This window comes from Taudactylus pleione, unplaced genomic scaffold (assembly GCF_031769625.1).
Source record: "Taudactylus pleione unplaced genomic scaffold, aTauple2 ptg000212l, whole genome shotgun sequence".
Taxonomy (NCBI): domain Eukaryota; kingdom Metazoa; phylum Chordata; class Amphibia; order Anura; family Myobatrachidae; genus Taudactylus; species Taudactylus pleione.
Genome location: NW_028284614.1, coordinates 11,562,501 through 11,588,242, shown reverse-complemented (window position 1 = coordinate 11,588,242; position 25,742 = coordinate 11,562,501). Strand labels below are relative to the sequence as shown.

Here is a 25,742-nt window from a genome sequence, read left to right as displayed (position 1 = left end):
TGAAAGCTTTGGTCTGGCACAAACATATATTTCTTAATGGAGAATTCTGAGAACACGTAACTTTTTCTAAACCAAGTCGGTTTTGTACTTGACAGAAGGCTCGGTCCTGGAGACTAGGGTATAGGAGCAGAGGCTCGGTCCTGGAGACTAGGGTATAGGAGCAGAGGATCGGTCCTGGAGACTAGGGTATAGGAGCAGAGGATCGGTCCTGGAGACTAGGGTATAGGAGCAGAGGATCGGTCCTGGAGACTAGGGTATAGGAGCAGAGGCTCGGTCCTGGAGACTAGGGTATAGGAGCAGAGGCTCGGTCCTGAAGACTAGGGTATTGGAGCAGAGGCTCGGTCCTGAAGACTAGGGTATTGGAGCAGAGGCTCGGTCCTGAAGACTAGGGTATTGGAGCAGAGGCTCGGTCCTGAAGACTAGGGTATAGGAGCAGAGGCTCGGTCCTAGAGACTAGGGTATAGGAGCAGAGGATCGGTCCTGGAGACTAGGGTATAGGAGCAGAGGATCGGTCCTGGAGACTAGGGTACAGGAGCAGAGGATTGGTCCTGGAGACTAGGGTACAGGAGCAGAGGATTGGTCCTGGAGACTAGGGTACAGGAGCAGAGGATTGGTCCTGGAGACTAGGGTACAGGAGCAGAGGATTGGTCCTGGAGACTAGGGTACAGGAGCAGAGGCTCGGTCCTGGAGACTAGGGTACAGGAGCAGAGGCTCGGTCCTGGAGACTAGGGTATAGGAGCAGAGGCTCGGTCCTGGAGACTAGGGTATAGGAGCAGAGGCTCGGTCCTGGAGACTAGGGTATAGGAGCAGAGGCTCGGTCCTGTAGACTAGGGTATAGGAGCAGAGGATTGGTCCTGGAGACTAGGGTACAGGAGCAGAGGATTGGTCCTGGAGACTAGGGTACAGGAATAGAAGGATCCTGTACTCTAGTCTTTAATATGGATGTTACCCAAACTAGACGCTGGACAATACTGTTACCATTTCAGATAAGATTTCTCAAGTGCATTGTAGCATTAGTAAGAATACTAATGTATGGTACTAACTTGAAGTAAGATGGGAACATGACAAGCTGAGGGATTTCTGTTTTTTTATGTTACCTTCCATAACCAGTGAGTAAAGAATTGGTTAATTTTCTGATTTTGTAGCTATAAATATCAGGGATGCAGTCTCTAGGTCGACATTCTGCACTGAACGGAGGTTTAGGCACTAGGTGTAGGGATAGGGTTAGGCACTAGGGCAGGGGTGGGGAACCTTTTTCTGCCAAGGGCCATTTTGATATACATAACATTATTCGCGGGGCCGGTGCAGCGAATCTGTGTGATGTCACAAGGGGGTGGGGCCACAATCGCCCGTGAATACAGCAATGCCCGGAGCATCCTCATGATGCTCTGGGGAGCTGTAAGGGCAGAAGTGTGACCATTGAAAGCTAAGGATGCTCCAGGCGGCACTGCTGCATATATTCTGGCTGCAGGGTGCTATTCTAGGCATCCTAATAGCCAGATGAGGCTAGCATTAAAAAGTTCAGAGGGCCAGACCAAATGATTCCGGGGGGCCTGATACAGTCCCTGGGACTTGGGTTAGGCACTAGGGGGGAGGACTAGGGCTAGGCACTAGGGGGGAGGACTAGGGCTAGGCACTAGGGGGGAGGACTAGGGCTAGGCACTAGGGGGGAGGACTAGGGCTAGGCACTAGGGGGGAGGACTAGGGCTAGGCACTAGGAGGAGGGGTTGGCACTAGCTGATCGCTGGACCCAGAAGACACCACACAGCCATACTACGAGGTAAGTGAGCGCAGCACCGGTACACAATCTTGATGACATTCGAATCATGTTGACATTTCATCAGCGTCGACATAACGAATGTCGACAAAATATATTGAACCCTGTATATCACAATTATATAGCACACAAATACTTGCAGGACTAAAAATCTACTACTATTTAACCAATATAGCGCCAGTATACAGGCAATTTTTAATATGCCTATTTTTGCTACTAAAGTCAGTAAACAAGTGAATAATAAAGGGATTACCCTATGATCAAATCACATTTACACCCTGTTAGCACACATGAAATGCTCCGTCATGGTTACCTCCTGTGGGAGTTCCAGTTTGGAGCGGTCTGTGCCCTCTTTGGACTGAAGGCCCATCAGGTACGGCACTGGTGCGTCCAGGAAGTGAAGGAGCGAGGCGGGCAGGATAGGGACGTACACATGCTGCCACTGAAATGGGAAAAGCAGCGACGTGATCCCTTCCGCTACGGTCATCAGCCGCTGGTAGTCTGGGTGGGGGCAGATAAAAAGGGGAAATAAACACAAAATGTAAACATAAGAAAGTATAAATAAACACAATAAACACCTTTGTAGATACAACAAAACCAAGTCTTCATTTTACCACCAGAATCCTCAAATATATTTAACAAACCATAAAATATTCTAAGGGCACCTTGTGAGGAGAGCAGCAACAATACATATAAAAGGCAAATAAGCTCATGAGAGCAAGCTGGATGTATGGACACATCAGTTTAACAGAAGCCGGATATTACTACTCAAAGCTGCTGGGGGACCCTGCTCCTTCCACTATATAACTCTCAGTCTGTGGCTTCATGCTGCCTCCATTCCCCTCCTCACATCATGTCACTGCCCCTGTCACATGTAGCTTCTCACTAACACATCACTCATCTCCTGATATACTCTGTGCTGCTGGGGTACCTTGCTCCTTCTACTATATAACTCTCAGTATGTGGCTTCCTGATGCCTCCATTCCCCTCCTCACATCATGTCACTGCCCCTGTCACATGTAGCTTCTCACTAACACATCACTCATCTCCTGATATACTCTGTGCTGCTTGGAGACCCTGCTGCTTCCATTATTTAACTCTCAGCCTCTGGCTTCCTGCAGACTCCATTCCCCTCATATTATGAGCCCTGTCCTGAACAACGTAAATGGTTAAGCCGCTGCCTCTCACCAGATCAGCTCATTCCTATTGAGCTATAATACAGGCCGTTCTATCAATGACCACTTTCAGAGTAGGGACACATGGACACGTCGCAGGAGATGAAGAATGATTATTACAGCTGCTCTGACACTAGCCTGGAATTACTGCCTGTGAACTGAACAGTCTCATGCAGAATAGAAGCGATAGTTTTCGGGGCAGTGGTTAAGCAGTTCCAAATAGAGAGAACCGAAGGCCTCGGGTCTACATGACTAGTGATGCTTAGAGCTCTCAGATTCCCACAATGAGGAATAAGTGTGATGTTTTATGCTCCTCTGATAGATTTACTATCTTGAACAAATAATATGGCATTTGGCTTTAGTAGTTTCCCCACCTTCCAGTGAACCACTCTCACCGAAGTAATCAATAGAGGGAGAAAGCAAACAGCAGATGTGAGGTCAGACTGTCCTGCGGTGCAGAGTCCTGGGCAGATGGAGAGTAATGTTCTATAACGCTCTGTCACTGAGCTCCACGCGGAGATTATATCCTCACAGCTTCCTGTCTGTGCTGCCCGGCAGTAGATTTACCACACTTCCTATATCCAAACCGGGAATAAGTTCTACAACAAATTATACCTGCTGTCTATACATAAAGTGCTTCAGTATTCATGAGAATGCAGCCACTGAATTCCCTAGGACCTAAAGATGCTACTGAGGCATGAGGCAGTTTGTGCCTCCATGATGTGGCCTGATGTTCTTAAAACAGCCAAAATAAAGCGAAGCCCTAACCTCAGCAGTCCCACTGGTTATAATATATTCATATACTATGTGTAGGTGTGTGGATAACCGCAGAGCATTTGGTTAAGGGACTCCAGTAGACTTACCTTGTGAGTACAGAAGAATCTGCATCTCCAGTAAAACACAAGTAAACAGCTGGACCAAGTTCTCCAGTCCCAGTAATTCAAAGGCCTCTCTCAGAGGGTAGTCAGACAGTGGGAGCTCGTTGGGGCCCGGTCGTTGACAAACAATAGCTTCGTACACACCATAAAATTTGAGTGACCTCCCCGGTGGTGGAAGAGGGACTTCATAAAGGACGTTGTGGATGTAACTTTCCAGAGGTAACGGCGGAGGCTGGGGTGACGTAACGGCTCGGTACAGCTGAGTCAGGAACTTCTTGCAGGACTGCATGAACGGGAGAGGGGTAATGAGACATATGCACTTCGAAACGTAAAGTGTGTCCTTGCTGATATCGTAAGAGTTATATTGCTGGAGCTTCGCTAGAGAGGTGGCATCTGCCTCGTCAACGCTGCTGGCCAAGGAGTCCATACTGCACGAGGACGAAGCGTATACGCTGTTATACTGCTCCGCGTTGTGCATCTGATACAGGGTCTGCATGGCGGTGCAAATCTGCTTGCTGGTCACCTCTTCGAAAAACGTGAGGACGAACCCGTACGTTCTAGAGCCGTCTTCTCTCGTGATGATGTATGAATGGAACTGGGGGTCCCGGTTGTCCGTCTGGGTCCTGAAGGACAGTCCTTTGGGCATGCAGAGCTGTGAAACACAAAAATAGGTTTTGGGCAAAGTATATAGGACATCATGGTAAAGCAGAAACGATGCAACGTACAGACGACCGATAACTCAGTTGACGTAATGTAGATTTGTGGAGTTGCTGGGATAGCGGCCTTTGGGGCTCCGGCTAGGGACGCCGTTATATAATATTTTACCCAAGTCAAAGGTTCCCAAACCTGGTTTGCAAGGCACCTTAACGGTCCAGGTTTTAAGGATATCCATGGTTGGGCACAGATGACCAAGTCAAAAGACTTATGTCACCTGTGCTTAAGCATGGTTATCCTTAAAGTCTGAACCTCTGACCTAGGTGGTTGTGCAGCTTTCATGCAAATGGTAAAGAAGGAACGTTATGCAAATGTGAAAGGTCGCTACAACCCTTGAACACTTCTATAGGATAATGAACGCCTAGTACAGCCCATAGCTGAGATATTACAATAATCACTTTCTTCCAGAACGGGATGTAAATTATGTTGTCAGTGTTTCAGGTAATGTTTTAGGTTTCATTTCACATAACACAATTACCAGAGGGAAAAGACTCATCAGAATGGAATACGTTAAGGAGATTAGTTCCTCTGCGTATAATAACTTCTTGGCCTCAAAGAAAATGAGTCTTACAGAAGCGACGGTTTACATTTGTATAGCCGGTAATTAGCTGCATTGAAATCACTGTGATAATTGAAACTGCCTCAGTCAACACATGACAAATTTAATTGGCTATATATGTCAGCGGTAAAGGCTGATATATCTATAAAAAGTATATACACACACGAGGGGCTGGGAGAAGGCCAATTGGTGGTTACGGGATACAATCATACAATGTCACCTATAAGAGGCGACAATGATTTAATTTCCTGTGAGCGTAGGAAGCGCTTACTGCGAGGCCTCAGCTGCCCTTTGTCATGGGCCATTTAGTGAGGTGTCCTCCGTGCCCTTAGAAAAGAACCACCATCTTGATATAGCGGAGGCAGACATTTTGTGGGCTGAAACAATATTCTAGAGAAGGCAGCCTATGAACTTGAGGCACAGAGTGCCTAGTACACCGATAGGTTGAATAATGGTTCAGTCCACAAAATGGCTGCTTCCAATATGTGTCGACAACTGACCAGTTTAAACCTATTTTTTTAGGTATCAGATCAAATATTAGAAATGTAAATCAAATATGGTTTATGACTTTAATGCCTCTAAGACTATGTGGGCACAGATATTTTATATTTTCCTCTAGATTTTTCCAGCTTCTGACAAGGGGAATTAGAAGCCAGACCCTCCCATGGAGATCACAGACTTCTGAGGAGACACAGAGCAACGGGTGATATACAATGGCGGATTGAGGAATAGGGACAAGGTTAAGAAGAAAATCCTCTGCTGTCCCTGACCCTTCTTGTCACAGATATCAGTTATCTCTGGGAGCTCCGTTCTTCTTTCACCTGTGGAAAACGCAACACACGTGGAATGACATTACAGGGATCCATGTGCAGCCTTCCAAGACTTACCATGTTGACTGCATCTTGGTCAAAGGGGTTCCACTCCACGTTCTGCGGATAGTGAGCCAGCACCTTTGATTTGAAGGTTCTTCTGACGGGACTCTGATCAAAGTTTTCACCTGGATCACATGATAGAAGGTTTTACATTTTGCAATGGTCTGTATAAGCAAATCTAATACATAATGCATTGGAAGATCATCGTTGGTCTTTCCCAGTGAATTAATTAGAATTTTGTGTGAAATTTGGTTTCAATTATACTATAGCATGCCGTTAAATATTTATTTTCCTCCTGTTGGGAGCCACTTGTGGAGAGAGATAAAGTACCAACCAAACAGTTCTTAATTGCCATTTTACATGCTGTGTTTTAAAAAATGAATGTTAGAGGCTAATTAGTTTATACTTTATCTCTCACTCCGATGTTTGATACATCTCCCCCTTTGTGTGAAAAGAATGTAGAATTTCCAATATACAACACAGGGGCCTTTGCAGAGGTAAATGTCAACACAACATGGTTGACAATAACTGGGGTCAAAACTCTGTAACTTATAGATTGAGCAATTATAACAATTATCTATACATGAAGTGAATGTTGATAATAGTATTACTAATAGTAATATATCAACTGTCCATCTACACCTATAAAACAAAGCAGACACATTCTGAGGGCTTAACCAATAGTTTGGTCCTTCAAGATGGCCACACACAGGATAATCATAACCCTCAGCCCAAGAGCCCTAGGTGTCCACCTGGTCGGTTGGCATCTGGATTGAACAGCAGGATCGCTATAGGCTTCAGAAGAAGACCACACACCCCACGACATTGGCTTTCTGTGGTAACCTGCAAACTACCATTAACAAAATGGCCGAAAATAATACCACAGATTTTGATCATATTATTAAGGGGCCTACTGCAGATATTGTAGCGTATGTGGTCCCTGCATTATGTTCACACCTCCACCACCGTGTGAAAATAATTAGGCGTATATGGAATGATTCTGAACATCTCTATCACAGACATATTTTACACCCAGGGAAAGCCTTATCTGTGGAGATTCTGCAGAACGGCCTGTTCATACTCGCCGCCTCATAGCATAGCTCATTTCTGGGCTTGAGGCCAGCTCTCAGAGGGATACAAGGGGAGGTGTGTGACAGATCAGTACACAAGAGACCCTGTGCAGCGCATACATTCCCCTTACACCCAGGTAGGATCGCAAATTATATGTTAAACACTACACTATTTAATTATATCATCTAAATAAAACAGTGTTGCAATACAATCGCTGTGTGTGGAATAAGTGGTTGTAACTGCTCTCTCGTCTGTCTATAAAGTGTTAAGCCGCCCATACACGGTGCGATATGCACCTTGCGACGCGACTGGGGATCCGACGGCCGACATATAGGGTGGTCCCCACAAACGGTGCGATCGGGTGGCTGAATGCTTGATATGCCGGCCCCCCCTCCACCTGCGCATGGTGCTGCATGGGATCGCACGCCCAGATCAACTGAACCTGCAGTAAGATCTGGGGGTGCGATGTACGACCCCACGGGTGCGCGCACTATCCGATATCATGCCCGTACACGGTACGATATAGCAGCAATACCTTACCAATCCGTCGGATCGGCTGCCTAATCGCACAGTGTATAGGCACCTTAATTTAGATGCAATGTAAAAAAAAAAAAGGTACAAAACAATATATTTGCTTCACTAATACGTCACTAGTTCTGTAGGCTATAAGGCCGATTTTTAGATGTGCAATTACATATGATGCCATCAATCTCTTGAGAAATATAGTGCAATTTAATTCAAGCTCAATAAAAAGTGAAAAAAATAAATAAAATAAAAAAAGTACAAAAATGTTACAAATAATATTAAAAAACATTTCTCTAATAAATGAGCCTTTCCTGGCCAGTATTGGGACCCGTGATTAATCGCCCAGTAAGCTCAGAGGACGGGAATAATTGCCTGAAGCACATGGAGACATTAAATTGCGATTTTAAACTATTGAAGATCATACAACACAAAGATTAAATCTCATTTATGTACAATTATTTACAAAACAATCACTGTTGAGAAATAATAAGCTTCAAATCATGTGACTACAAATTGCGCATGTAACCTCACCATGAGGTGTAAGGGAACATTACTGGAACCGCATTTTAGTGTTCGGCACATAATGACACTAGCAGGGATACCTGGCATTATATCATGATGTGTGTAAGCTGTAACGCACATAAAACATTACACCAATACCACAGATTAATCTACCACCCATATCTTCTCCAGCTTTACGTTACAGGAATAGTGGGGCACTAAAAATTAAAAATTAGAATAAATCATGAAGGAAACACTAAACTCAAATGTAATAAAAGTTCTCAAAAGACCTATCTAGTGAAAAGACAAAAGTAGATAGTAATATTACTATTACAATATTGGCCAATCCTCTGTAATTGTGTAACCAAGTGTGCACCTAACAAATTATACTGGTCTTTAATCGGGAGAGCTGTCAATTCAAATCTCATTCAGATCCCTTTAATAAATCGAAAAAGGGCAGCATTTTAGCATATTTACTAAAGTGTGGGTTTTTAGAATTGGAGTTGTTACCCACAGCAACCAATCAGATTGTAGCTATTATCTTCTAGAACAGGGATGGGGAACCTCAGGCCCGGGGGCCGTATAATGCCCATGGAATCATTTGGTATGGCCATCGGAGCTTTTTTCTGCTAGCCTCATCTGGCTAGCAGGGTGGCTAGAATGGCACCCTGCAGCCAGAATCTATGCAGCAGGGCAGCCCGAATTGTCTTTAGGACGCATCAGACGGTCACATTGCTGTAATCACTGGCAATTGTGGCCCCGCCCCATGTGACATCACATGGAGGGGGTGTGACCTGCACCGGGCCCGAAAATAATGTTATATATATCCAAATGGCCCTCAACAGCAAAAAGGTTCCCCACCCCTGTTCTAGAAGGTGCTAGATAAATAAGTAGAATGTGATTGGTTGCTATAGGCATCAACTCAACTTCCGAAAACCCGCACTTTTGTAAATATACCCCTAAGAGGCGATGTAGTTAATAGACCAGCGGACTAAATGCCGCTGGTCTGTATCCTGATGCCATAAGACAGATGCCCGACTGAAAGAGGCAAATGTGTACGCAGTGGGAGGGTTAGGGACTCCCGTGGGGACTTAGGGTTAGGCACCCCCTGGGAGGGTTAGGGACAGGCACCCCCCCCCCCCCCCCCGGGAGGGTTAGGTTTAGCCACCAGTATTTCATACCCATTCCCCTAAGAGTCAGTGGCTGCAAATGTCAGAAATATTCTCCTTATATATCCACGTAATGCTAGCGATACATATTGCAATGTTGGAACTTGTGACCCAAAACAATGGCCGGAGATCCCTTTGGGCAGCACAGCAGGGAAGAAACATGTCTGATCAGCTTTAGGAAGGGCGGACGCGTTTCAGTGAAATATTTTATATCGTGCTGTGCAGTTTACTGAAGTTCTGAAAAGTATCCAACCAGACTCTAAACGTCTTTATGTAGCATATTTTTTTTTTTAAAAGTTACACATTGTTAAAAAAAAAAAAAAAAGAAAAATAAAAGTACTATAACTTTTCCATTACAGACAAAACAGTCAGAGCAGGTTACCTACTGTATTATACACATGATATCGGTCAATAAACCAATAAATTATCCTTTAAAGGAAGACAGGAGTCGTGCTTTATTTGGTTTATTCACATCTGTCCTCCCAAAAAAATACAGATAATCCTAAAATTTTGTTAATCTTACTGAGCTTTAGTACAGCTAATTTACTAAACTTGGCAGCCTTAACAGATTTAATTCACTTTAAAATCACAAAAAAGTATAAAGAACTCAATTGAGTAGCAGTAAACACCCCACCCCCAATAATGTCAGAAACAATTACGTATACAACAACTTATAAAAACACCAGCAATTCCCACCACCGTCAGGTTAGATTAGTGACAGCGAGGAGGTAACAGAAGAGAAGTGTCCCCAGGGATAGGCCCAAATCAATGTCCACCAATCAGCTGCAGGCAGAAGGCGATTGTGATTTTCAGAAAACCCCCAACAGAAAAAGAAATGCACGAGAAAAACATCTGGACACATATTGGGAGTATACTGAACACTTATGGAAAGGGCAACCTGCGAATCTGTAGGTGGCACAGAACTACAAGCCTAAGCAAGCCCTGCCAGCCAGTACAGTGAGGAACTGATGCTCTAGGCTGAAAGACCATTATCTGCGGCACAAAATAACTATAAAACGAGGGAGGGGGGTGGGAGGGATATGAATGAATGGCTCTTTATAAAATAGGGAATGTAAACCGCGCCAGTAGCATAAATATCCATAATCCGCTATTTACAATGTGAACATTGTTTTTACTATATATTTTTTTTGTGATTGTTTTTACAGATTACTAACCCAACAGGTCATGGTTTTCACCGACGGGCAAATTTAAAAGAGTGGTTTGCACGTGCCGTACTGCAATTTATTTATTTTTTAAATTTAAACTTTCTATGTTTGACACCAAGGACTTTAGATCACCCAGACAGAATTAGATCATTCAATTGCTCCTGCAGACTAGCTCTGCGCTATGCAATGGTCACACGTTTATCCAGTGACCGGTTCTGTGTCATATCCAAGGTCAATAGGATATAAAAGTTCCTCGGCAAAAGCACAGGGGAAAAAAAAAAAAAAAAAGCTTGAAACATGAAGCAACACATTTATGTAAGGACAGAACGGAATAAGAGGTTTTTAGGGGAAATTCTCCTTGAAAACACTATCTTGGGATGGTTATTCGGCAAAATTGTGCCTAAACTGCCTAAGTTGTGCCTATGCTCTTTCCAACAGTAGCGGCAATTGAGCCGGCAGGGAGAGAGAAGAGAGAGAAAGTGATGGACACAGCACAGAAGCATTGGGGAGCTTTGGGGAGGTGGGTGTCTGGCAGAGGGTAAAAAGCAAGCCACAGGCCAAAGTGAGGAGTTGTTGAATTATAAAAGGGATTGAAAGTTGGTGAAGTGCGGAGGGACTTATAGTGCTCAGCCTATGTTACCTTTATGTTCAGGGTTGTGGCTTCGGCCATGTCGGTCTGCTTCTAGCCATTGGTATAAGACTACGTAAACAAAAAATGGATGGGTGAACAAAAAATGAGCATCCTGGATAGAAGGCAAATAGCAGGGTTAGTAAAAATGAAACAAAATAAACACATGGATACGCAAACAGGTGTTAGAATTAGCCAAAGCACATAAACGCTGAATGAGAAATAAAATGAACATAAGGATATATAAAAATAATATATATATAAAAAATAATATAATACATACATACACATATATATTATATAATACACTCAGACAAAATAATATATTGCAGATTAGAATCAAAGCACAAATCATTTAGAATAAATAAAACAGGACATGACACTGTATAACACTGTACGGTAACCACTGTCCCTGCGAGTTATATCTCCGGCATTTTGTAGATGTCTTTCACTTTTCCTGGGGAAGCTGGCACTGCGCATTCGCACAGTATCAGCTTCCGCCACCGAATGGAGGCTGCGGGAGAGAGATCGGAAGATCTCTCGTCTGCTCCTGGATCCTCCATAGCCTTAAAGCAGTTTACAACATCTGAAGACGGTGTAAACTACTGGGGCCAAACCCCGAAGAGCTTTGCTTGAGAATAATGGGGACTGCGATCTATGCCGGAGATTTCTGTGAAATCTTCTGCATTGTGCTATTAGTACATTTCAACAATTCATACAAATTAGGCAGAAACTGCAATTTCTACATAATTTTATGAAAAAAAGCTCGATAAGCACAGGGGGGTCTATTAACCTGCATTACTGACCCAAGTTATACTTAGGGGAAGCAGTCGGGATGGCGAGGGACGGAATCCCGACCGTCAGCTTCCCAACTGTCTAATCGCGGCAAGGCCTAAAGGACAGGTGTCGAAATCCCGTTGCCTGGCATTTTACCTACGCCAGGAGCCTGACGCCCGGCATACCGATCGAAGGTAAGCCGGGCGCCGACATTCGGGCTGGGGGGTGGGTGGAGGGTTAGGGGCTCCTGGGAAGGCGGGGACTTAAGGTTAGGCACCACCCTGGTAGGGTTAGGTTTAGACTAGGGGAAGGGGGGGGGGTTAGGGTTAGGCACCCCCGGGGAGAGGTTAGGGTTAGGCACTTTGAGGGGGTATTAGGGTTAGCCACTGGGGGGGGGGGGGTGAAGTTAGGGTTAGGCACTCCTAAGAGTGTTAGGGGGGTAAAGATTAGGGATACTCACCTTAATCACGTTCGGGATTTTCACCCATGTCGGCCTGCTGCTGTCGGGATTATACTGATACCATACTTAGGGGGATATTTACTTAGAGTGCGGGTTTTTAGAAGTGGAGATGTTGCCCATAGCAACCAATCAGATTGTACTTATTTATCTAGCACCTTCTAGAAGATAATAGCTAGAATCTGTTTGGTTGCTATGGGCAACACCTCCATACTTAAATCCCGCACTTTAGTAAATATACCACTTATAGTTAATTTTGGGATGTAAATGCTAACAGGCGTTGTTCCTTCTTTTTTTTTTTTTTTTTATTTCAAATGGCCAAAAATGTTTTTTGGTTTTTTTTACTTTTAACTCTGTACAGTTGCATCCCCAACAACACATCCTTTTAATGTTTGCCAGCGTAACCTTACTAATAATTTTCGTGGGACTTCCTCCGCAGACGGTCTTTTATAAATCACTGGTATAACACCTCTATCCATCGGATCTCCACCACTTTTCCTTTTGTAATTCAAACTGGAGAGGGCATTGTGATCAACCAGGGGTCAGATATCACTCTCAGGGGTCTATTTACTAAGCAGTGTTAGGAGACAGAGTGAAAAGTGATAAGGTGCCAGCCAATCAGCTCCTAACTGTCATTTTTCAAACACAGCCTGTGACATGGCAGTTAGGAGCTGATTGGCTGGTACCTTATCACTTTTCACTCTGTCTCCTAGCACTGCTTAGTAAATAGACCCCTCAGTGGTGTATAGTGGTCTTCCTGACTTAAGCCGAACATACCCTGTGATCCTGCCAACAGGACGGATCACTTGTTACAGCCAGGCAACTGTACACAAATCGCGATGGCGGTCGTCCTCATATCACATGTGCCAACATACTTAGGCCGATTACATCACAAGCGTTTTGGGGCAACTGGTGCAGCAACAGAACTCAACTGCTGCAAGCACTGGATATAACCTGCAAGGCGTGTAGCCAGCATCATACCTGCAGGCAGCATCCAAACCGATATTTCTCGACTTGTGGACATTAAAAAATTCCTTACGTATTTCAGTACCAGTGACCCCCACTGTTGGCACGAAAGAAAAAAAATGCAACACAATCTTAACAAAGCAACAAACCAATAGCGGATTATGACCTTGCTTAGGAGGAATCTAATCGGTGGTGTAATTTTAGAACCTCTCACCAGCAGAGCTTAAAATAGCTGCACGCCCCCAGCAGCCAGCGATGGATAAATTCTACAAACAGGCGGTTTTAATTGTGAGAACGAAAAAAAAAAAAAACGCCGCAAAAGCCGATGTGCAAATAAAACGATAAAGTTTGTACAGTGGCAATAAAATGTCACTGAGCTGTTATACGGTACGTTTGGGTGATAGACTACAGCTGACGGCAGCAAACCTGCGCTGAATAATTCATTGTGAATGTAAAATAAAACCGTAATCAGAGGCTATTTTCAGCCGTCCTTTGTTGTCAGGTGGTGCGTCGGCAGAAAGAAATAAGCCAAATGCCTTATAGAAAGCTGCACGGAATGACTTGGCGTGACATGCAGGCAGCAACTGTTAAAAATACACAGTAAATAAATATATACATATATGAGGATAAGGAAATAATTATGTAATACAATAACTAAAAAACTAGTTGGAGATACATGCACTGAATACATTTACAAATGCACTAACACCTGTAAATATATGCAGAAACGGCTATAATATAAAAGGGCTTAAATGTCCGTCTGGCTGTTGCGCACTATAGCCGAGGGGTGGCCCCGCCCACTCACAGATCTTATTGGCTGCTAGGGACGAGACGGAGTGCGTTGCGTATCTGCACACATGCAGTGAAGGAGGGAACAGTGAAAGCCTCCCCCCCTTAAAGTTAGGGATGACCATCAGTAGGTTAACCATCGATGGTCACTATCAATGGTACCATTGGTGGTGGACATCGGTGGTATGGAATAATCAGCTGTGAACCATTGATGGTTTCATCCACTGATGGGCATCCCTGTTTTAATACTGGCCAAGCAACGGGCCAATCAGACAGTAGGGGCGATGCTTCGGTGGGCGTGTCATGGAGGCGGGGCTAAGCTCCATGTGTCAGCACATGGAGGGGAAAAAACAAAAAAAAGACATTGCTTGACTGAGCCATTGATAGCGATGAACCATTGGATCTCCACCACTGATGGCATAACCATCGATAGTCACCCCTACTTACAGCTTTCATTGGCTGCTGTATGGATATGCAGGTCTGTACAGTGCCGTCAGTGCCCAGAGCAAACAAGGGTTCAACACAATATGGGAACAATTCAATTTATATGCGCAGCCAAATATCCCAGCGATATATAGACATGCACAGTACGGTAAAGCTGCATACACACACAACGATTTTGTTATCAACGATTTTATGAATGATTTTCTGTCAGAATTTTTAAAGTGTAATGAACGATTTTCTTTGAACTACAAATGATTTTTGCATATTTTCCCTTAATGAAAATCGTTCTGTTGACAAGTTTGACTGAACTACAAACGTGAACCCGCATGAACGACAATCATTCGTTTAACGATAATCGTTCAAAAAATCGTTGTGTGTGTATGCAGCTTAAGCAATCTTCCCTCATTTTCCTGAGCACCTCAAGGACAAAAATATGTTACAATAAAGTTGTTTCCATCTGTACATTCCTCATAGCACGAATCCAACTGAAATATATTGTTGCGATTCACTATTTTTTTATTTCCATTTATATTTTTATCAGGCAGTTGCTTTAGAACATTTGTTATTCTGACCAGAATCTGATTGTATTACACTGTGATCATCCAACGCATGCAGAGACCCTGGGACACCACTGTCTTACAGCTGTTCGGCTGCAACACACAAGTGACGGCTCCAACAGAGAAGATAACGGGAGCATTGTAGAGACTAACAAAAGGATTTCAGCAGGAACTGAAGTCTAACAATTTCCCTGGCAAGAGCATTAATAGATGTTACAGACCAGAACGTCTCATCCAAAAAAATAAATCGGTAAAGAGGGGGTGATATAGCTTTGCACAGACCGCTTAATAGATAAATATACTATGTAATAAAATGAAGTATGTCCCTGCTTTGATCAATCCGTTTCAGCAGTAAGTCCCTTTTCCAGCGATCTGCAATGCTCTGCCTGCGTTATTACTAATTTACAGACCATTTAATCTACAGCCTAAAATGCCTGCGCCAGGCTAGCTATTTCCATGAATGGGGCATGAAAAGTTAGTAACTGAGACGTAGCTATTTCAAGTCAATAAAATATTTAAAACACAATTTTTTTCTCTGGAACATGGTTCTTGGGCCACTTAATAAAATGTAAAGGGACAGCGGCTAATGCAAATAAACACATTGCGGGAGCAATAAGAAGTCAATTTCCTTTCAACTCTGCATCAAGTCAGTAAACCACAACTTTGACCTCCAAGGGGGCGATTCAATTGTTTGTAGCTCCCGTCTAAACTGCACAGGAGCTATTCAACTGTTCGCGGGACCGGCCCCGAGGCTGCACGGCGTACACCCTCCTGAGGTGCGAGCAGGAATCCACATAAAAGTAGGGCTTTGGGGCTGGTCGCGAGTGCGCTATGAATGCAGCGCGTCCTGCACTTAGCACAGGAGAAGCTGCTTAACGCAGCTCACGCGAGAAAGGGGCTGGTCGCGCAGACAACTGAATAGCTCCCGTGCAGATTGGATGGAAGCCACAAACAATTGAATCGCCGCCCCCAAGAGGTTGTCCCTTTAATTTTGTTTCTTCATGTAATGATTTTATTTATTTATTTTTTAAAGATTGAGGGGAAAAATAGGAGTAATGAGCAAAGATAAAATTAGCAACCAAAAAGTAAGAAAAATAAAAAAATTATAAATAAAAGAAGAAGTGAGAAACGCAACAACGCGTTTCAGGTGTCATACTCTACTCTCAGGTACTGTTTTGTGCCCAGCTGTAGAATAACCCACAATTAGAGTACACAGCTGGTACTTTCAGTATTAACTCCGCTAACTCGCAAGAAAAAGCAGCATCATCGGATATCTACGTGTAACTGGATAGTTCAGTATTTCATTTAGATCTTTCATTGAATAATGTTAATTTCTGCCTCGGCTGTTTAGCCGCACAGAGGAAGCAGGTCATGCCTTTAGAAAAGCTAATACGTTCCTTCCTAAAATCTTATGCTTAATTAATTATTTATTTATTTTTTAGGAACCCTCAAGTGTCTTTACATTCCTTTTTATATATTCACCATATTAGATGTACTTTAATTTCTGTTTGTTTTGCAGTCTGTGATAAATGTATTTAGGTTAAGTTTATTTTCCCAAGAATGCTAATTAAATGGTCCTGAGGGCCACGTCCGTTTCTCCAGGACGCTGCAGTTATTTAAGGACAGTTCCATATGAATCTGGGAGTTGGTGTTGTGTGTGGACTATTCTTTGTAATACCTGGTACTCAAAAAGTTACTTCCTGGGGTACAGCATAGACTGAGGCTCAATGGGGAATCCCACAATATAGATAGACATCCCCACATGTACAAGGAGCCATTAGATCTGGCCAGCATTATAAGATTCCTACAGAAATGAGGATACTAATAACCTACATATTTATTAATAGATGCGCTGCTAATGAGCAACACGTGAGCATGGATCAATATCGGATCTGAATATTTACCTAATCATGTATCACATGGCCTGCTATAGGCATCGGAACATAGCGAGATGGGCAACATGTATAGGGAAGCACACAGGAAATGGCGAGTTACACTATTGCCTTCCCGGGTCCCCATAATGCTTGTCCACATTTAGAGGCATATGTATCAAAGCTTGATGTGAGATATACATCACCAACCAATCAGCTTCTAACTTACATTTTGCAGGCTGTGTTTAAGAAATGTAAGTTAGAAGCTGATTGGTTGATGATATATATTTCACAATTTTATCCCACATCAAGCTTTGATACATATGCCCCTGTAACTCCATTCCTTATTCAGACACTAATCTCGCACTATAATGACCGGAGATCACCTGCGACTGGTCTCGGCACGTGTAGTTCTCAGGGCCAAGTTGGCCTGCAAGCAGTCGCACGCGAACGTAGGCCAAATATGCATGAGATTACTTCTTTTAATAGCTGAAAACAGTCATCAGTATCTCTTACTCCAGAGCAGTCCGACCCATATAAACAATGGTGAAAGCCATTCAGTGGGTGTATCCAAAGTATGGGAATGGAGATCGCCGATTCAGTGCTTTCAGAGAGTTCAGGTTTGTCTCACACAACACGAAAAGTAACGAAATGTGATAAACACTCAGAGCAACAAACACTCACAAATAATAACAAACACTCAAAATACATAAAACCCTGACCAAACAAAGGGCGGGCGTCATGTTACATACAGAAATATGGCTGGGAAAGCATCCATCTTTATTAATCTGGGTGAAACACCCCTGTTCGGATTACAGAGCTGCAGGGCACCCTTCTGCAGTCTCCTTACTGCGGCTTAAGGCTGATCACTACTGACAATTTCAGCTTAGGTTCCCTGCCAGGCAGAAGGATGAACAAAATCAGTTTGTCCACGGGGCAAATGACAGGAACAGTTACAGAGACTGGAAAGCTGTTTTATTAGAGTCGCTTCCTTGATTTTTTTAAGAGAAGGTCAAATTAGCTCAGCGTGAGGCAGGAAAGGAAACATTAGATTTAACGGACGGAACGCAATCTGTATGCTAATATAATCAGAGTAGAGCCTATGTGGGCATTAATGAAGTTCATGAGAGATACAGTACCTGGCTCTGCTGAATTAATGTCTTTCTGTGTTTAAAACAGAGATACTACATACACTGTACTGGTATTTATACAATGGAACACAGGGGAAAAAAAAAAACATAGGGTCACACATAGGGTCACACAATGGCGATGTCTGCGCAAACTGATCAATGGGGGAGATGTACTAAGCCTGGAGAGCGAGAAAGTGGATGGAAAAAAAACTACCAACCAATCAACTCCTGTCATTTTTCAAAGCACAGCCTGTAAAGTGACAGGAGCTGATTGGTTGGTACTTTCTCTCTCCAAGGCTTTGTACATCTCCCCCAATGTTTTTCAACTGCGCATGTGTCATAGGGCCATATTCAATTAGAAGCGAAAAGCCGAGAGCCGCGGAGAAAGTATCGCCGATCTTGGCTTTTTTTTGCGTGGCGGAAACTTATCTCCGTATTCAATTCCAGCCGCTTTTCGCGTACGGGGAAAGTCAAAAAAGATTCCAATGCGTGGGGTGAGTGGTGTTTCATGGGCGCCTAGCACTTATCTTTGCTGCAGAAAACTAGTCATATATAGTACGGAGACATATGTATTCAATAAAATTTTGTCTAGTTAAGTGCGCACAGTGCTTACAAATAAATAATAAATAATCAGTACGGTACTTCCCAAAAGACTCCAGTCGGGATCCCGTATGAAGTTGTCAAATTGCAGCAGCAGGATTTTCATAAATATGAAAAACCTAAAAATCGTCCAAACAGTGTAATACAATCACGATATTTTTATAATAGAAAGTATCTGAATAAATTGTATCGTGATTGTATTACACTGTTTGGACGATTTTTAGGTTTTTCACATTTATGAAAATCCTGCCGCTGCAATTTGACAACTTCATACGGGATCCTGACTGCAGTCTTTTGGGAAGTACCGTACTGATTATTTATAAGCGCTGTGCGCACTTAACTAGACAAAATTTTATTGCATACATAAGGCGAAAAAGATTCGCCTCTGAATAGCAGGAGAAAAGAAGCGCAAAATTTTGGTTTTGGGGTGCAAAGGTGCGAAAACCACTCAGAACCCTTGGGACAGCCCCCACAAAGGATAACGGTTTAAAAAAAATGCAGAAAAAAAAGTTAACACCCCAAAAAAGTACTTTCATTCTGGGGGCGAAAAAGTAAAAAGTGGGGGGACAAGCATAAAAACTAGCAAAGACTTTTTGGGGGTCTGCAAGGATGGGTCAGGTGTTTTTTTTGATTGCAGGTGCATGCATCAGGACATAAAAATATGCTAGCATGTATTTTCAAGTACCGCAAATTTGCCAGGACAACTTATTTCCACCCAAAAATACAGCTTAATGCCATTCTTCACCACTTGTGCAAAGACACTAACAAGAAGCTATTGAAACAACTTAAGTACCCCAAATAGCTTTATTAGGGCTATTCGGACACATCTACACTGATCCCCAATGTTAGGGAATCTTTTTTTTTTGGGGGGGGGGGTTCAGGCGCGTCCGCGAAACTTTATCGCGGACGCAAATCTGGTTGAATACCGCCCATAGTCACAAAAAATCCACACAATGCATGTGTCACACGAAGCGTGCGCACAGATGGGCAGTTGCAAATAAAATGTACAGTATCCGAAGTGCCTTGGAAACGTTCTAGGTGTTTATGGGTGCCTGGGAGTGCGCTATTCAGACGTACGGAGATGGTTTCTTCCTTTAGGCATGTAATAGGATTACTGAACTGCCTGCGAACTCAGGTGCTGAATCGCTCACAATGGAAGCCATACACTGACGCAAATTCTGCACCGCACACGAGACGGATGAAAGTTTCCAGGGTGCGACGGATGGCTGCATAGACACCAAGCTGTTTTTTAGCGCCTAAAGACGCTCAATGTGGGCGCTGTCAGTCTTTGCACATGAAGACGCACAGGGCTTATAGTGGTATTAGCATACAGCTGCAGACGCTACACCAGGAAGAGACGCACACACGGACGCAGCAGCTTCATTAGGGATAGTTGAGCTTTCCATCTTCATCTTTCACCAAAATGTTTAACTTTTCTATAAATTAATAATCTAGAATTTTTTTATTTTTTTTAGGTGACTTCGGATTTCATTCAGATTTCCAATGCTTTTAAAAATAATTAGCTGCTGCTTTATGCACATATTTTAACACTTGGAGATGATAAAAAAAAAAATAAAGGCACAAAAGTTTAAGTAGAACATTTATCTAATTCATTTGAAGTCAAAAAGAAAAAAAAAAAAAAAATTGTTACCAAAGTTGCAAATGGGAAAACACAAGTTTTATATTATAGCTTTGTCATCGCAACTAATGTGTGACATGTTTCTACACCTGCACTATTCTCTGGAAACAGTGTTACTCTCTGCTGCGCGGAGACGACCGCCCTCTCTTAAAGGGACACTTCTTAAAATGAAAGCAGGGTCTGTGTAATAATCTAGTGTCCTATAATCTATATTACTACATAAAATGCCACGTTCGTGTCCGTCTCTCTGTTTCCTTGCGCTGGAATACCAGTGTGTACAGTTTCACGGTCTCTACAAGAGTCTTGCACAGCAGTCAGGTCTCACCCTAATCACTCAAGTGGGCGGCTGCTGACCCTCTACTAGACACAACTACCTACTCCTGCAGTATGGCGGGACAGCAAGCAGCTACTGAAGGCGGAAAGTATATAAAAAGTAATACACAGGGAAGAGATATATAAAACTGTATATTATTGCAAATTTTTACTTATGTGGAGAATAGATTCGATAATACATAATTCAGTAAAACACATTTCGGCCAAGTTTTAGTAAACGGGTAAATATTTCTGTAAACAAACTACACTGTAGCTGGTATTTTCCTGTATATAATGGATATGGGATAACGTGCCATACGTAAAAGGTTCCGTGACAATATAAAAGGTAACAGACTGCAGGCAAAACAGTTTATACAGAGGTAACAAAGCTCATAAAGCACGTCTAAGAGCTATAATAACTTACAGCGGAGACTGGTTTATTTCTTATAATACACAAGCTTTCCTATAATGACCAGTAAAGTGATGACACAAGGGGAGGTTAGGTTTAGGCGCTAGGGGGAGGGTTTGGGATAGGAATATCAACACTCGCCACCGAAATCTCTGCAGTAACTGACCGGAAATTATTAGGACGTCACCGTCTGACACCCTGCCCCAAAAACCAAGCTAAGTCATTACTAGACCACCAGGGCCGTTTAGTCGACATTCCAATCATGTAAAAATTTAATCAGTGTCGACATGAATGTCGATTTGGTCAATGCTGACAAGCCAAGCAGGTCAACATTATGGGAGGAGTTCAATTGGCAAAGCAATTCAATTGCTACTCTAATCAAGCGCAAGTACCATGGACGCCCAGATTTCTGCTCACACCCTCCTAAGGAGGCGAGCAGGAATTCGTAATACGCAGGTTATTTGGGTGTTTTCGACAGAGCGTCCATTCAGATTCAGACGGGTTTAACCAGTGCATTTGGGCGCGACATGCATGAACTAGTAATGGGTGCCCAAAATAATTGAATATCACCCCCCCGATCTCCTGCCACTTTAGAGACGGGAGGTCGGGCACAAAAAAAAAAAAAACAATTGAGTTTCCCCCCTATGTCGACAAAATATACCACACCCTGATACAATAACTCACCGGTAACGCACATTACCAGGATTTTACATACATTGTGTGTTATGATCTCATGTGCCCCCTGGTGAGATCAGACGGGGAGAGAGCTGGGCCCCCTGTAAGCGACACACACATTGTTGGCTGGGGGTACTGAGAGTCTGCTATTCTATCACACAGCATCATCCCTAACCCAGTAACGAGGCCTATGCTGTAATTATCTCCTTGTAGATAGATAGCAGAACATATGGGCACAGCTGTCCCTGTACATTGGCAGCCCGCTCAGCTATATTAGACATCGGGACGTGAACTGCAATCAATAAGCGAAAGATGAGCAGCCAAAGTAAATTATTAATGATAATCATAATTACCCCGTCCCCCCTTTGGCTCATGTAGTGAGGAGAGGTCATAGGGGCAGTAGTTGGGGGAATATAGAGATCGGAGGTGAAAGTATAAAGCACAAACAGATATTTCACTTGTAACCTGGAGATATTGATGATACTTGAAGCCAATGGTGACGATACTGAATGAGAGATGTTCACAGAGGGAAAATATATTTAGAAACTTAATTTCCCAGAAATAAATACATTTATAATATATATATATATATATATATATATATATATATATATTATATTGACACACACACACAGCAGGTAAAATAAGTATTGAACACATCAACATTTTTTGCTCAGTAAATATACTTGTAATGGGGCTATTGTAATGAAATTTTCACCAAATGTCAGCAACAACCCATGCAATCCACACATGCAAAGAAATCAAACCATAGATGTCCATAAATTAAGTTATGTGTAGTAGTGTGAAATGACACAGGGAAAAAGTATTGACCACATGACGAAAGAGGTGCAAAGAGGCATGGAAAGCAAAGACACCAGCTGAAATCTATCAGTAATTAGAAAGCAATCCTGCCCCTTGTCAGTGCAAATTAATATAGGCCGATTCAGTCCAAACTGATGGCCTATAAAAAGGTGGTGTCTCATTACCAAGGTGTCACACAAGAAACATCTTATGAAGGGTATAAGCAAAGAGCTCTCTCAAGACCTTCGCAAACTTATTGTTGCAAAACATACTGATGGCATTGGTTACAGAAAGATTTCTACATTTCTGAATGTTCCAGTGAGCATTGTTTGGGCCATAATCCGGAAGTGAAGAGAACATCATTTCACCATAAACCGGCAACGACCAGGTGCTCCTCACAAGATTTCTTACAGTGGAGTGAAAATAATTATCAGAAGAGTTATCAAAGAGCCAAGGACCACTTGTGAAGAGCTTCAGAAAGAGCTGGAATTAGCAGGTACAATTGTTTCAAAGAAAACAATAAGTAATGCACTCAACCGGCAAGGCCTGTACGCATGTTCAAAATTCAAGACTCCATTGCAGTAGAAAAAGCATGTTGAAGCTTGTTTAAAGTTTGCTGCACAACATTTGGACAAGCCTGTGAAATACTGAAAGAATATAGGGCCCAATTCAGACCCGTTCGCTATATGCGTGCGCTCGCAAACGGCCCGATTTTCTGCATACGTGCATACGCACTCTTCTTTCTGTGCGTGCGCACAAACTATTCACTGCGATCGCATACCGCTCGCTCACCCTGCAAAGACAGCCCAGTGAACGTAGGCATGTCTGAGTGTTTCAATGCCGTTTCAGAAGTGTGCATAATTAACAACACGTCACTTGTCTTTTATTTATTTTTTTACACTGAAATGCTCGCAGAGCTGGCGGTAGGGTAAGGCAACCACAAGCACTGCGCTCGCATCCGATGGTACTCGATGTACCAATGTTTTAATACACTTTCTGGAGAGGACGTGTGCCAGCGGGCGTCTCAACATACGCTAAGGGGTGTCTGCATACACAGAGCGATCGCTCGCACAGCCAAAGTGGGTGTGCTTATGCCTTGGCGAGCGATCGCATCCCATGACGTCAATTTGGAAAATTTGCATACGCTCAATGCGAGCGTACGCATCTAGCGACCGGGTCTGAATCAGGCCCACAGTCTGGTCAGATGAGACCAAAATTGAACTCTTTGGATGCCATAGTACACCCCATGTTTGGAGGAGAAATGGTACTGCACATCACCCCAAAAACACCATACCAACAGTGAAGTTTGGAGGTGGGAACATCATGGCGTGGGGCTGTTTTCCAGCATACGGTACTGGCATACTTCATCTAATTGAAGGAAGGATGAATGGAAAAATTTACAGAGACATTCTTGATAAAAATCTGCAGCCATCTACCAGCATGATGAAGATGAAAAGAGGGTGGACATTTCAGCAAGACAATGATTCCAAACACAGCCAAGGACACTCTCAATTGGTTTCAGAGAAAGAAAATAAAGCTGCTAGAATGGCCCAGCCAATCACCTGACGAATCAAACTGAAAATCTATAGAAAGAACTAAAGATCAGAGGGGGTCATTCAGACCCACTCGCGAGCGGCAGTACGCTCGCAAGTGGGTCGATGTTCCCCACTGCACATGCGCACGACAGAGGGAGCTCCGTCGTGCACATGCGTGAGACCCGGGGAGCGACGGGCTTTCCATCGCTCCAGGTCTCGCACCAAAGGGGGCGTGCTGTCGATGTTGATTGACAGCACGCTCCCTTTGGTGGGCGTGCCGGCCAGACGGAGGCGTTCCCATGGGAATGCCTATCGTCTGAAGCCGGCCCCACTGACATCACTAGTGATGTCAGTGGGAGTGATTTTGGCTCTGATAGAGCCAAAATCACTCTAGGGCTTGTGGCAGGGAGACCCTACCGCAGGGTCTCCGTCGCAAGTCCGATGGTCTTGACCATCGCGACCATCTTTTTGGCCGCTCGCATATGCTGTGGGTGGTCACCCACAGCTATGCGAGCGGCCAGGAGGCCGCTCCATTTTCATGGAGGAGGGCCCTGATTCAGAGCGAGCGCTCTGGTCAGAGCGTCCGGCTCTGAATCAGGACCAGAGTTCATAGAAGAGGCCACGGAACCTTCAAGATTTGAAGACTGTGTGGAAGAATTGGCCAAAATCACACCTGAGCAATGCATGCGACTAGTTTCTCTATCCAGGTGGTGTCTTGAAGCTGTCATTACCGACAAAGGCTTGTGTACAAATAAATTTCAGTAGCGTGTTCAATAGTTTTTCCCTGTGTCATTTCACATTATCACACATAACTTAATTTATAGACATCTATGGTTTGATTCCTTTGCACGTGTGGATTGCATGGGTTGTTGCTGACATTTGGTGAACATTTCGTAACAATAGCTCCATTACAAATATATTTACTGAGAAAAATGTTGATGTGTCCAATACATATTTAACCTGTTGTATATTTTTGTGTATCAGGAAAATATATAGCTTAACGATGGGTAACTGACAATTTAAGAGTCCTCTAGTCTGTGAATTGCAAACCCCACCTATCTTTCCTCCTCGCCACAGCCCCCCTCTCCAAAAAAAGAGAGACACCAAAAGCACCAGCTGCTGGAAAAACCATATCAGTCACAGGCCCAGTGCAAACTACACACCATCAATAACATGGAAGTAGTATGTACGTCACGCGGACATACCAATATGTTCTACAATAAAGGAAGAGGACAGCCTATGGCACCATATAGCAGTACGTAACGGTATAAAGAATGAGAAAGCTGCGCAGATTACCTTGAGGGTGTTGAGCCCTTTAAAAGGCCCAATGCCTACATACTTCTGTTGCGTTCAGCCCTGGAAAGAGCAGTAATTGCTTAGGGTTGTTTCTAGCGCTGCGAGCTGTAACGCTGCCTGACCTTAGAACACACTTGCTTTTCCCGTCGGTCAGATTTGGACACTTGGCATTTACTCGTGGCACTGCGGTGTTGGGCTTTCATGTGCATCTACAATTACAGGTTACATTAGGCTGCTTGTATATAATCGTCAGAACGTCCGTCCGTGACCTCAGGTTTGTGTCTCTTTTCATTACGGAGAGCAATGCGCCTAGTGCTGGCAAGCCGGGACCTGCAGACAGAGGACGACATTGCAGAAATGCCGAGGGATAGCTGCAATGCAGACAGAGCAAAGTGAGCGACAACACCACCAAAACACTAATCCAGATAAAAAGTTTCCACATTTACACT

The 25,742-nt window shown here is 43.5% G+C and overlaps 1 protein-coding gene across 1 annotated transcript in view; it reads right to left on the bottom strand.

Moving 5' to 3' along the window:
• LOC148517758 (DENN domain-containing protein 5B-like) overlaps window positions 1-25,742 on the bottom strand; it is a gene marked incomplete at its 3' end in the record, with an annotated part of 85,623 nt that overhangs the window by 40,075 nt on the left and 19,806 nt on the right. The window contains exons 2-5 of the mRNA XM_088478328.1: window positions 11,048-11,107; window positions 5,991-6,100; window positions 3,816-4,482; window positions 2,091-2,278 (exon numbers count right to left, since the gene is read on the bottom strand). Of these exons, the coding sequence (XP_088334454.1) occupies window positions 2,091-2,278; window positions 3,816-4,482; window positions 5,991-6,100; window positions 11,048-11,107 (1,025 nt within the window). The remainder of the gene's footprint in view (window positions 1-2,090; window positions 2,279-3,815; window positions 4,483-5,990; window positions 6,101-11,047; window positions 11,108-25,742) is intronic.